Source organism: Cimex lectularius, unplaced genomic scaffold, assembly GCF_000648675.2.
Source record: "Cimex lectularius strain Harlan isolate CLEC.00 unplaced genomic scaffold, Clec_2.1 scaffold468, whole genome shotgun sequence".
Taxonomy (NCBI): Eukaryota; Metazoa; Arthropoda; class Insecta; order Hemiptera; family Cimicidae; genus Cimex; species Cimex lectularius.
In genome coordinates, this window is record NW_019394193.1 from 95,423 (window position 1) to 108,532 (window position 13,110).

A 13,110-nucleotide genomic window follows, 5' to 3' on the forward strand; every position below is an offset into this window, starting at 1 on the left:
TACAAATGGGCTTTTTTTCAAAACCACCGGCACCCTGAGGGTTGATATAACCTCTGCTGTTGCGAACCCTAGTAAAAAAATAAATTTTAAAAAAAATTTGCAGATGAACAACCACACCAGTATTTAGTCCCCAGCAATATGCTGCTTATCTTACTTAACAAAACAAGACATCAATAACAATTTTTTTTACTTAAAATGTAACTGTTTATTTTTGAGGAAAAGCCTGGTTTATGAGAATTAGAAAAATTGTTTTTATAGAAAAACAAATCCGAGAGTTCGGTATTAATCCAAAATCAGTCAAAATCTCATTAAATGGCTTATGAGGCTAAAGCAACTGAGGTCTCGCGTAACTTTCCGGATTCACCATGTTGTTCACTAAATCTGGCGACTTAGGTCTCTGGCTCGTCGCAGATAAAGCAAACGCTCTTGAAATAAGTTTCTTGCTAGGTTGCGGAATATAACTGGAATTCGATTCAAAGATTAAATTTTTTGGATGTAATAATTTCAATTTCAGAATACCTCGGGTATTCAACATCAAAAGAAATCATAAGATCTCCCATCAGTGAGCGATCCACAGGGTGTGGCATGCCTTCTCCCTCCACAATTTTAATATAATCTGGCCTGTTCAAACAATTACATTGTGGGTTTTCAACTGCCTTTTTTTAACGCAATTATTAATTCTTACGTTACAACTTGCGTTATTGCTACTCTCAATGTTCTTTTGTCAATGGTATTTACAGTAACAGTAGTTCCTATTAGAGCCTCTTCAATTGTTATTTTGGCTTTCATGTAAATGTTTACACCTTCCCTTCTAAAAACAGGATGCGGTTTGTCTTCAATGACAAACACAATGTCACCTGCAACAAAAAGTTACTGTGCTTGATATAAAAAGTTCTAAGAAATCTGCAAAGTTATGAATTGTCTCCTATCATCCTGGTAGGCCTGTTTTTTTCACAATTTTGTCTTTCAGAAATTTTTAATTTTACTGCAATATATTTATGATTCACAGACCAATTACTAAACATTGCAAAATGCGCAATTTTTTCTGATAGAAAAAACCAACTAGAAAAGGTGAACTAGGATGATCAGAGACAACCAAGAGCAATTCTTCTGACTAAAACATTTACATTTTGATTAGATTTTATTAGTACCTGGAATTATAGATGGCCCCATGTCTCCACATTCTGGAAACGTAATCTGTGTCCCAACTGGAATTCCTGGAGTTATATTGACGTTCAAAAGTTTCTCCTGTAGTTCTGTCGCATCACAATCTTCAGTCACAAAAGCCCTTCTTTGGATTTTTACAATTTTCAAACCTCCATGGAAAATCTGTTTTTGATGTGGGAATAAAAAAATAAACTTACTCAACAGTCTTGGAAAATTAAAACAAACCTAGATTATGGCTTTTACAAGATTTTCAATTAAAAAAAAAAAAGTCTTCTTTTATGTAGTTATTCTTAAAATAAGATATTACACAATATAACTACTTTTATAATTTAAATTTCTGATATATGTAATTTAGTTCCATTTTAATATTTGTTACAGTTATAGTGTCTGTACGTAGCAAAATAAGATGACATTTATTACATAACCTACATTTATTTTAAAATTTTCTATATATGTAAATATAAATATTTTTATATTCATATCCTACTTCAATTTATATATTGAAACAAACACCTCTTCTAATGATAAAGCTAGTGGTTTTATAAAAGGTGGCTCCTTCTTTTTCACTCCTTTCGAATCACCGAAGGAAAAAAGTGGTGGAGGATCTGTAACAGCGTCCAACAGATCTGCGTATGGGCTTGTTGTGCCGAAAAAGTCCCTGAAATCCCAAATATATTATCATGGCTGTACGAAAGCTGAAATTGTTTTTTACTTATATGTCTTCAGAGGATCGCCATGGTAAGCGTAAGGCGGATTCCATCCATAAGGAGTTACAATGCCTTTCTTTAATCCTTCTTCTCCATATTGGTCATAAAGAGCTTTCAATAAAGGAGAACTCAATACTTCATAAGCCTCTCCGACTAATACGAATAAAGAATAGAGACTTTTGTCATTCTGTCTTTCTGGATTGTACTCTAAAGCCAGTCGTCGATACCTGTAAAGTCCGGTTTTTACATTTCCTCCGACATAAATTTTGTTGTAAATTGAACTTACTCCCTTCTGATGTCTGTAAGAGTTGCACTTTTATTCAGCCCTAGCACTCCATAATAGTCGATCGACCTCTTTGATACCATTAATTCAACATCATTAGACATATTCTATGAATATAAGTAATTTCTTAATTCCAAAAATGAGATCTTGCTAGACACATGGAAGTAAATATTTCTAGTTCAATCCCTCAATCACATATGATAATCAATTGTTACAGTTTAAGTTAACATTTCAACCTTTTTAAATAAATATACCTTCTGAATTTCAACAGAATAGAAAGCATCCTCTTAATATCTTAAGTATCCTCTGTATCCTCTTAATTTGTAGTAAATTGGTCATATTCATCAAGTAACATTATTTTGTATTATCTATTCAAAATAAACCAATTAATTCCAAATAGAATACATACTAGTGCTACACACCCTATGAATGGATTGCTGAGTTATGATCATTATCACATCAAGTTTAACATAATTTATCATGCTTTGTTATTAAAATGACAAGCAAAAGTCAAGCATCATGCTTCTTAGAACAAACAGGAACAACTTGAACTTGATAATCAAATGTATTCTCTGAATACTGATTTGAGCTGGATTTTAAGATATTTGGTTGTCTACAAAGAGATGTGTAGCTTGATCATCATTGATCATCCTGGCATATTTTATGACCTAGTTAAAATCGGTAGACTGTGTTGGAGGTGATGAAGCCATAGGTTTAACAAACTTCAAAAACACTGGCATCTGACAAAGTTTCTATACAAATGGTTTATTTAAAGACAACCACACTTTTAGGTTATGACCTGTGAGGAGCACACTTACTGGTGAGTAAAGTTCATAAAACAAAATATTCTCTTCTAAAAGTAATAACATCCCTGATATTAATGATAAGCAATAAAAATAATAATCCTTGATAATATATAACCCAAGTTTAACAGAGTGTGAAGTAAGTTGTGTTCCTCAAACATAAAATAAATGGGAAAGGGAAAAAACTACAAAAAAATATATTGCCAGATTTTTATTAATAATATTTTAAAGACTATTTTTTCTTTAATGGAATTATGAGTTTGCATATTAGCCAGAGTACAATTCTGCTGATTATTTTGTCATACATAGTGGGTGGGTGCATGTAAAAAGGGCCTGGGGTCGTGGTGGGAATTGAACCCATGACCACAAGATCTATGAGTCGAAAATCTATCATGCTGACCATTCAGCTACCATGATACTTAAAGACTATCACATTCAATGTATGGAAATGCTGTACCATCACCACTCTATAATCGTACCAATCATCAAATAATATATTATGTGCATACGGGCTTTTTTCAAAAATATTGTATCTCTAATTCTTGGACAGATCTGACCGATGTGCTTATCGCAACCTTCATTACCTACACAACATCTCTGGGGGTGAGGAACCAACCCCATACCTCATCTAATCCTGATGAGACAGACCTGACGAGGACGAAATTGCTACTTGTATTATCTTAAAATGCCAAGCAATTGCTCAATATTGACATAAATTAGGATACCAAGCGGATCTTGAAAAAAATTGCACCAATATCAATCACTGATCTTATACTTTTTAAAAGAAAGCAATTTTTGGTAGTCATATTTTTGGCAAATTTGTTTGTTGAATCTCCTTTAGTCAATCTCAGTTTCTCTACCATTTTATACACTCCCTGTACCCTGTCATGTCTAAACAGACATCCAGGAAATTTTCTAAGGAAATATTGGACTAAAAATTATCATAAAAATAGGCCCTCAATAGTGTCATGATTTTGTTGGCATAAATAATTCTCAAGAAATTTCCGTGAGAGGGAGAGAGAGAGAGAGAGAGAGAGAGAGAGAGAGAGAGAGAGTGAGATGAGTGGGGTGATGTGGACCTGTAATGCGATCCTTATTGATTATTAGCTGGTCTATTCTCACTGGGTTGGTATCTCAGACACATTTCGGCAGTTTGCCATCTTCAGTGTGTCGACAACAGTTGACCATTACAATAAATTTCTTTGGTCATACCAATGTGAAAGTTGAATTTGAATCAACAGACCCAAGATGTATATGAACCAGCCCAGTGCGGTGGCAGTCCAAGATGGTCAATTGGTAAGTAACAAATTACAGGCAAATAATTCAAATGACAATTACAATCATTTTAATAAATTTTAAAGGGGGTTAGGTTTAATTATTCAAAAAAGAAAATACAATACAAAGATAATTTAAAAAACGATATTACTGAAGACCCTAAGCATAATGATCAGAATTGAGAAGAGTGCTCTGAGTGAACTCAAGTTTATAAACTTTGTATGTTACATTTTATTTTTCTTATTGAAAAAATCTGAAATATGTGTACATAAGTTCATACGTGGCATTGACAGTAGGCACTGTGATACAGAAAGTGCCTGTTTGGTATAATAGAAGAAAACACTTCAAAGCCTGAAATACCAGGTATTTCCTATTATCCATTATTAAGTAATGCTTGGTATGTATCCTCTGCAGATAACAAGAATCTATGGTATACCATTTCCGGCATTTTCTTTGGAATAATTTGGAATAATAGAGAGCTGCTGAACTACCCCAATGACGTGGGTACAAAAATTGAAGGTATGGTGAGAATAGATCTGGCAAGCACTAATCAAAGTGCATTTCCATGTTTTATATTTTAAGCTTTTCCAATTTTTTTCTTTGTTTTTCACCCAAACGTGAAAATTCGGAAAATGGGACTGGGTGGAACGATAGGAACAGGCGGACTTCCCATGACAGTATGTATAATAGCATTTGATTGAATAAACTGTAAATTTTCGGGGGAAACCGACGAATTTCAACGGCGATTAGGAAGACAATAAGTGGAAAAGTGAGCAGGGTCGAGTTTGACACCGTCGACCACCGAGTAGGACGAGAATTTATCGATAAAACTAGCGGCTCGGCTCCTATTAGCGCTCCGACCTGGCCATCAATGCTCCACTTCAAGATAAATGAAACATTTTTGAATGAAAGGTACTGGCACTTTACTAAAAGAAAAATAATGTAATTTTACCATTATTTACATGAAATTTGATATTGTATGTGTTATCTATCGAATTTTTCCCCCAGGATCGTATCTGTTTTTTCGTTTACATGCTCATGCCGCATCGGGACAATAATGACAGATTTAACTATTGTATGCAAATACATTTCAGATGTCTCCTTTCAAAACGAGGCACGTAAAAGGCCTGAAAGCAGACAATTAAGGCCGATCCGCGCTAGAATGCAAGGGATATGTGACAGCCTGGGACCCATCACAAGACAATGGCAAGCATAAAAATGGACACGTGCTTTTCATGAAATTACCAGTCACTGTACAGGGATATAACACTTTGAAATTGAACCCTTTCGCTTTCAACCGAACAACGGATTTTCTCCAGCGTCGTGTCAAAAATTGAACGTTGTATTTATTTCTTCAAATTCGGCGTTAACTTAGAAGATTTGGTCAGTGTACGAAAGTGGTTTTTGAGTCGCGTCGGGTTGTAGAATTGGACATGCCAAACTGTCAACACCGTGGAGTGTTTACGGTTTCCCCTAACCCAGGAATTGAAGGCGCCAGAGTGGTTTCCGGTCGCTGTAGTACTCATTGACCTCCAACGTCTTGATTTTCAAATGTTCCGTACCAAAAGAATTCTATTAAATTATTTATTACACAAAATAGAAAAGTAGTTAGTACCAAAAACCGGAAAAATCTAAATTAGGTTCGCCAGATTTTTCTTTTTATCCAATAAAGCCAATGATATAAGACTATATTTGCACTGATAAAACAAAATGACCGATAATTCTAACGAATTTGGAGTTTGGTGATCATCCTTTTTTTGCAGGTTTGTGAAGAATTTTATATTCGAAGTCAATTTTAGGAACGTGCTATTAAAGACGACACACCAGTAGGAAGTTGCTTAAATTGATAACATTAACTACAGTTTGTAACCAAATGAGGGCAAAGGCGTAGTTTCAAGTTCCGTAGTCAAAGATCATCTCTGAACGAGCTGTTCTTTTATGACCTTGTTACATAACTGAATGATAAATCATTGCCAGTTCAATCATTTCTAAATGTCGTTCGCACGTTCTTTTCGCTTGTTTTACCGCTGTTGCAGATCACCGCAATTCTGCAATTTCATTTCAGCCCAAATATTAAGAGACAAAGATATTTTTTTATGAAGAATATCGTACTACAAAGTAAGAATTTGTTACATATTATCACTGAGAGTAATTTGTTGTGTATCTTTAGAAATTGTAGCCAACGGTACACACGTTTATTTTTAAAAATCAACTATATATTTTATTGTGTCAGTTGTTTTGTTGAAAATGGGGTCCATTTTTTTTTTCATTTTTTTTTAGAGGTTATATATTATGTGAAAATGTAAAGACGGGAAAACAGGTAAAAGGTAGGTACAAAACACAGACAGTTCGTTTTTATAAACTAGTGTCGTAATCGGACATCAAAAACACAAGTGTAGATGTATTTTATAACGGATTGATTTTGCTTTTTTCGTTTTTTGATTTGATATGAGGTTTTAATATTTGGAATGAGCACATCAAAGAGGAATCGACTTTCATCATAGCGCCAGCGTTGTCGAATTCGCCGCAATAGTTGGGCGCTGAGAAGATCGTGACGAGCCGTCTGTTTCCGAAGAATTCGTAGCCGTCTTCGACGACCTGGTGCGCTCTGCAGACCAAGTCCAAGTCGTGCTTTTGGAGGAAGTCCAGGAGGACGTTTTCACCGAACGAGACGGACACGCCTCTCTCGTTTTCGCCCCAACCGATGACGTCCCTGTCAGGATCGGACCACAATAGATCGCAGAGAATTCCCGCCTCGGGGACTTCCGTCGGCCTTCTTATCCTCCTGATCTGCTCCAGCTTGTAGAGGTTCGGGCTCAGCCCTCCGTGACAGCAGAATATCCTGTCGTCGACGACGGCCGCGATCGGCAGGCAGTTGAACACGTCCGAAAACGTCTTCCACATCTTCACGTTGAACCTCCTCTTGCACTCGTCGAAGAAGCCGTACACCTTGTTGATGCAGGCGCATTCGTGATTGCCTCTCAGGAGAAAGAAGTTCTCCGGGTATTTTATTTTGTAGGCGAGCAGCAGACAGATCGTCTCCAAAGACTGCTTGCCCCTGTCGATGTAATCGCCGAGGAAGAGGTAATTGGCCTCCGGAGGATAGCCGCAGATGTCGAACAGCCGGAGCAGATCCGTGAACTGGCCGTGGATGTCTCCGCAAATCGTGAGAGGCGCTTCCAACTCCAACAACGAGGGCTGCTCGAGTAAAATCTCCCTAGATCTTTGACAGAGGATCGTCACCTCGCCTTCCGTCAAAGTGCTCTTAGCGCAGCGAGCTCCCCGCATTTCGATAAGCCTCACGATAAAACCGTCCAGGTCCATAAGGAAGTCACTTTTTATGTCCACCTATAACAAATAAATATAAGCATGTGCAAAAATTTACAACTCTTGAGCCTTTAAAATTTTTAAGTCAAATCGTTTTAAAAGTTTGACTGTCACAAAACAAAACATTTAAGTAAAAACTGAACATTCGGAGCTACTATTTTTTTAAAGACTTTCACACATGTTTAAAAAAGAAAATGAAGTTCAACCACAATAACATCAAACAAATAGTCCGCGATATCAATTGTATGACTACATTTTACATTTTACAATTGTAATTTTCTGCAACCTGCAAGTCTGACAATGAACAAAAGTCTTACATTCTAAAATCAACCACCATAAAATATAATACCCAAAAGGTAAAAGTAAACTACTGATATTGATGATTGAATTGATAATTAAATTGATAAATTGATTAAATTGAATAGAACTAAATTGATTATTGAATTAATAACTATAAAATTAAACATTGCAATCCGTGCCTCTATTAGTTTACATAATCTTGGCGTCACACTACTCCCTATTTTGAAATTGAACATAAATCAGATACCACCCTGGGTACTCCCAAAATATACCTATCACTCACAAAAAATGTTAAAAGTAAGGCCCTCTGTATACGCCAAGAATTAAACAAACTACCACACACAACTTTTTGCTGTACAGATGGGTCCAAATCCCCTTCAGGAAAAGGAGCCAGTCTTACAGTGTAGTTTGTGACAGTAGGAAATACATGTTCTCACTCTCAAATTTATGTAGCAGTTATACTGCGGAGCTGATTGCCATAAGCAAATGTCTAAACTTAATAGTACCATCATACGATAAAATAGCCATATGCACCGATTCACTTTCAGCACTTTTTTTAATAAAAAATAAATTTACTGATAAATCTATTAATCAAGACATACTTTTTTTCTCTAAGACATCTACACTCAATAGGAATTGATGTGTTCTTTACATGGATACCTAGCCATTGTCAAATAGCGGGAAATGAACTATCAGACCAAGCTGCGAGGCCATCGAGAGTGGTTTTCCAGTAACATCGGTTCACCAATGAAGACGTAGTAAGTGTTACTAAAACAAAAATTTGGTCATCCTGGCAACAAATGTGTTACAATGTAACGGGGAACAAGCTACACGAAATAAAAAGTATTGATAGTCCTTGGAAACCATCAATTAGACAATCTAGATTTGAAGAAACGGTGTTAACAAGACTAAGAATTGGCCATACCCGTCATACTCATGGTTATTTGATGTCACGAGACCAATCACCCAAGTGTCAAAACTGAAGAAATCCTAACTGTAAAACACTTAGTAATAGACTGTCATAGCTATAACAACAGCAAAAAAACCTTAAATATATCAAATTCAATAAATCAAATATTATGAAATCAAAAAGAAAACATTGACAAACTATTGCAATTTTTACGTGTTAATAGCCTAACTAATAGAATTTAATTTTCATCATAAATATTATTTATCAACGCGGACATGTCCCTAGTGGTTGAACGCCTATATAAAAAAGAAAAAGAAAGAAAAAACTATTGACAAATGAAGTAGTGTATGTTTAACAATTCCCAATAATAACTATAAATAGAAAAAATATTACCAGATTAGGTTTCAAACACCGACGTTATATACCAAATATATATATAATAAAAAATAATATATATAAAAATGTATATTTTATGTATATAATATATATTTATATACATTATAATATGTATAAGATATATTTATTTATTTTTTGTTGCGAAATTTGTACTTGCATCAAGATATGCAATACACAAATGATATACTAAACATCGGGATTTTATAGGGAGCATATTTCTCGGATAAGATGGTGTGTGTTCATTCTTAAGGAGGTCGGTGTATTGTTGTAAGTAAAAATTGGTGATCTTACGGAGGCTTTTTGTCTGCAGTGACTGAATTATTTTGAAATTGATTTGATTGAAATTTAAACCAATGGTTATTAGAATTAAACTTTTAGGGTCTTATGCTTCCGGACTTTTAGGTCATTAACATGTTGCTACTATACTTCTGGCCCTTTTGATCGACTTAATCTAGATATTGAGTTTTTTCTTTAGATCTGCTGAGTAATGGACCTCATCCTAGCTATTTTGTTTTGTAAGAGTGTGGGGATTGTAAAGTGTTGGGTTTCGGTTTCTCGCCATCTTCAGTGGTGCGTTTGTATGTAATGTACGAACAAGAAATGAATGCGGGATGTCAGATCTAAACTTTTTTTATGCCAAAATAAAACTTGAAGGCTCTGACGATGATTGCACGCAGGTCTATTCCAACTGTCATTTTATTGGGTGTTATTTTTTTCACGTCCTTTGACGTGACGGAACAATTAAAAATATTTTAACGGTTTGTTCTGTATAGTTTTGGGTTGTGTTCTTCTATGACGGATTGTGCTGAGCTTATTAAACAAACTACCCTGCATTGTAACTCAAAGTCATGTACACGGTGAAGGTTTAGGGCTGTGTTACAACTCAGCTGCTAAAGGAGCGGAATTATTTAACATGTATTAGAAAGCCGTAAAGTTACCGGGTTAGAGACCTAATGAAATGACATCTTGAGTGTTAATACAGAACGCTTTGCTCGTCTTATGCTTAACAACGGGCTTAATAAAATTGAAGATTGTAATGAGGATTGTTTTTTTATAATCTTGAACACCATCCCAGCAAAAACTTTGCTTTTTGTGAAAGGCAAATATTTATTTCAAACCTAGAAAAATTTAGTTCAACCAACATTATTTCTCAGAAATCGTGAGATGCGGTCTGGTGTGATGTAGGTTTCAGAAAAACATTTTTTTTATCGTGCCAACGTTTCGATCTTTATTGAGATCATCTTCAGGGCTCAAAGTGTTTGTCTTCTGTGTAATTGTGCCATTCTTGCGTGTCGTGTTGAGAGTGCAACACGCAAGAATGACACAATTACACAGAAGACAAACACTTTGAGTGAGTAGAAATACTTTGATTGAATATATAAAAAATATATTTTGCATTGTATACATTCACTTTTCCACATCCAAAATGTAATTGTTATATGTAAACAATGTTTGTAGATCCTAGGCTCTGAAGATGATCTCAATAAAGATCGAAACGTTGGCACGATAAAGAAAATGTTTTTCTGAAACTACATCACACCAGACCGCATCTCACGATTTCTGAACAATTATCGATTAACGGTCACTAACCTCCACACATTTCAACATTATTTTGTTTTCAATTTTTTTCGGTTTTGATTTCTGAAAAAAATTGTTTTTATTTAAAAAATAAACGTGTCGTCTTTGAGTTGTTCACTTCAGCGATGACCTTTGTGTAAAACATTCGCACTTTCAGCCATCTGGTATTTATCGTTCCTAATGGTCTCAGCGTGGAAAGGCTCTCAGTTGCTCAAATGATTGAGAACATCCAACCGTTTAGTGCACAGAGCCAACTATCTATCGATCGCACAAAGTACCCATTTTCAAGGATAGGTCCGTCGGTAACTGCATATTGACGTGAATTACAGGTTCCGTCCAAATATTTGAATTGAAATCTTAAAAATATCATCCTCTCTTGACGAGGAAAAACAGAAATAACTTTTTAATGCATAAAACTTTTTTTTTGTGTTTATATTTCCTGAATGTACAAAAATTGTATTGTCAGGCTTAAAGAATATTTAAAAATTATTAGAGAATTTGAATAAATATAAAATGTGTGTTTTAGTTTCAGAAAAGTACACATTTATTGTACAATTGTTACATTATATGCGGTCTTTAAAAACTTATTCTTAATATGAAATAAAATTTAAAATACATTGGTAGAACAATGGCAAATTCTCGCTGTTATAATTCGATTTTGATGAACTGCACGGATCTTGCTAACCGTTTCCTTGGAACGCGCACATTATTGATGTAACCTTACGGTTCACTGAAGGTATTGACCGCGTACAAAGCCAGTATGTTTGGGCACATAAATCGAACGCATCCGACACGGATGGCCCGTTAATATTTAAACGCAACTAAAATTAAACAACTTACGTCATGACAGTTTAAACTGGTACACTGATTGTTCATGTCTTATGTTATAAACGGACGGTGATCAGTGGAAAACGGACATAGCTGGTCCTCCGGCCGTTCCTTCTTTGCTTCGAAATGATTTGCGTGTCAAAAGTGTGGTTTTTTGTAGTGTTTCCATGTGAATTTGACAAATGTAGTCAGTTTGTAGATCAGCGTTGCAGCTGACTTTCATTCCAATATGTTCTTTCATACCTTCGTGGTTCACACGTTCCTATCACGGAAGAATGTATAAAAAAAAAATTTAAATGCTCTCTGAGGATTTCAATGTTTCATTGTAAAAACGACATAAACAAATATTTAAAAAATTATATTTGTTTTATTTAAAAAAAATCTATAACAAAGAAGTCAAATAGATTCAACATTAATTTATTTTTGTCAAACCTCAATGGTATTTATTATGTTTATCACTTATTCTTTAGCACTTATTTTTTAGCATAAAGATACTCAAAAGCAATTTTAGGAATTTTGTAATAACTTTTATCATACGAAACTAGTGATATATCTCTTCTCACTCATTTTTTTGTTTGTTTTTAGGTTTTATTTGTAGTAAACCTACTAACATTATTGTACCTAATTTTATAGCTATGTATAGTAAAAAAATTATTACTCATTTAAATATATTTTCCATTGAGATTCATAGGTTTACGTAATTTAATGCTCAACATCTGTTAATTTATAGACAGATAATCATGTCTTTTACAATTACTACATTTTTCAATTTTTTCATTCCAAACATTCTGCCAAAAAAGTCATACAGGATTGGTCAATTCAGTTCAAAATTTAAGTCATAGGAAAGTTTAACGTACAACAACCCGCTGGGCGTCACGGACGAAAGATTAAACCACTTTACAACACTTTTTTCAAATTATTTTCCAACAAAACTTCAAAGGCTATGCAGGGATTCGAACCTAGAATCAAAAGCATGGCAATTAAGAGAGACGGACGCCTTAATGACTCGTCCACCGGGGCATCCGTCCATTTAAGTATGCTTTGTTTTGTAAAGCATTTTCTTTTTGTTTATTTAAAAGGCAAATGACATGTTGATACTTACTGTGACTATTCTTTGGGCGTGAAGGATGATCCTTGGCCAAATAATGCGTACACAGGGTAGTCTGCTCTTGAGGTTTTTGAATTTCATTGATTGGTCTTTGCGCTTTCCTATTTCTTTTACTCAAATTTTAATGTTTGGTGAAATATCGAAACGTGCCTGACAGATCGAACCAAGGATTGGCGGACAGAACTGTATGTTCATCGGGTCGAAGGTTGACTGCCCATCATAGCTGGTTTTATCAGACATTTTGTCATTTCAGTGATTGGTCTGTGCTATTTCCCGTATCTTTTTCAAAGGTTGTACTGCCTAATGACATGTCAAACGCGTTTGACAGATCGAACCGAGAAGAAGCAGATCTAACAACAAGTCCATCATCTATCAATTTGATCTTCCTATCCCCGCTGCTTTTACCAGTCGTTATTGTATTTCAATGG

At 35.0% G+C, this 13,110-nt stretch overlaps 2 protein-coding genes across 2 annotated transcripts; both read right to left on the reverse strand.

Moving 5' to 3' along the window:
• Positions 1–186: 186 nt before the first annotated feature.
• Positions 187–2,344, reverse strand: LOC106670159 (dnaJ homolog subfamily B member 13-like). The gene is made up of 7 exons (XM_014400240.2): positions 2,161–2,344; positions 1,880–2,101; positions 1,681–1,825; positions 1,152–1,329; positions 686–857; positions 520–621; positions 187–461 (listed from the first exon to the last, which is right to left on the reverse strand). Exons 1-7 carry the CDS (start codon positions 2,259–2,261, stop codon positions 326–328), a joined length of 1,056 nt encoding a protein of 351 aa, XP_014255726.1. The 5' UTR covers positions 2,262–2,344; the 3' UTR covers positions 187–325.
• A 4,162-nt stretch (positions 2,345–6,506) lies between these two features.
• LOC106670196 (serine/threonine-protein phosphatase alpha-3 isoform-like) lies at positions 6,507–11,849 on the reverse strand. The gene is made up of 2 exons (XM_014400303.1): positions 11,587–11,849; positions 6,507–7,583 (listed from the first exon to the last, which is right to left on the reverse strand). Exons 1-2 carry the CDS (start codon positions 11,620–11,622, stop codon positions 6,642–6,644), a joined length of 978 nt encoding a protein of 325 aa, XP_014255789.1. The 5' UTR covers positions 11,623–11,849; the 3' UTR covers positions 6,507–6,641.
• Between the last annotated feature and the right edge of the window lie 1,261 nt (positions 11,850–13,110).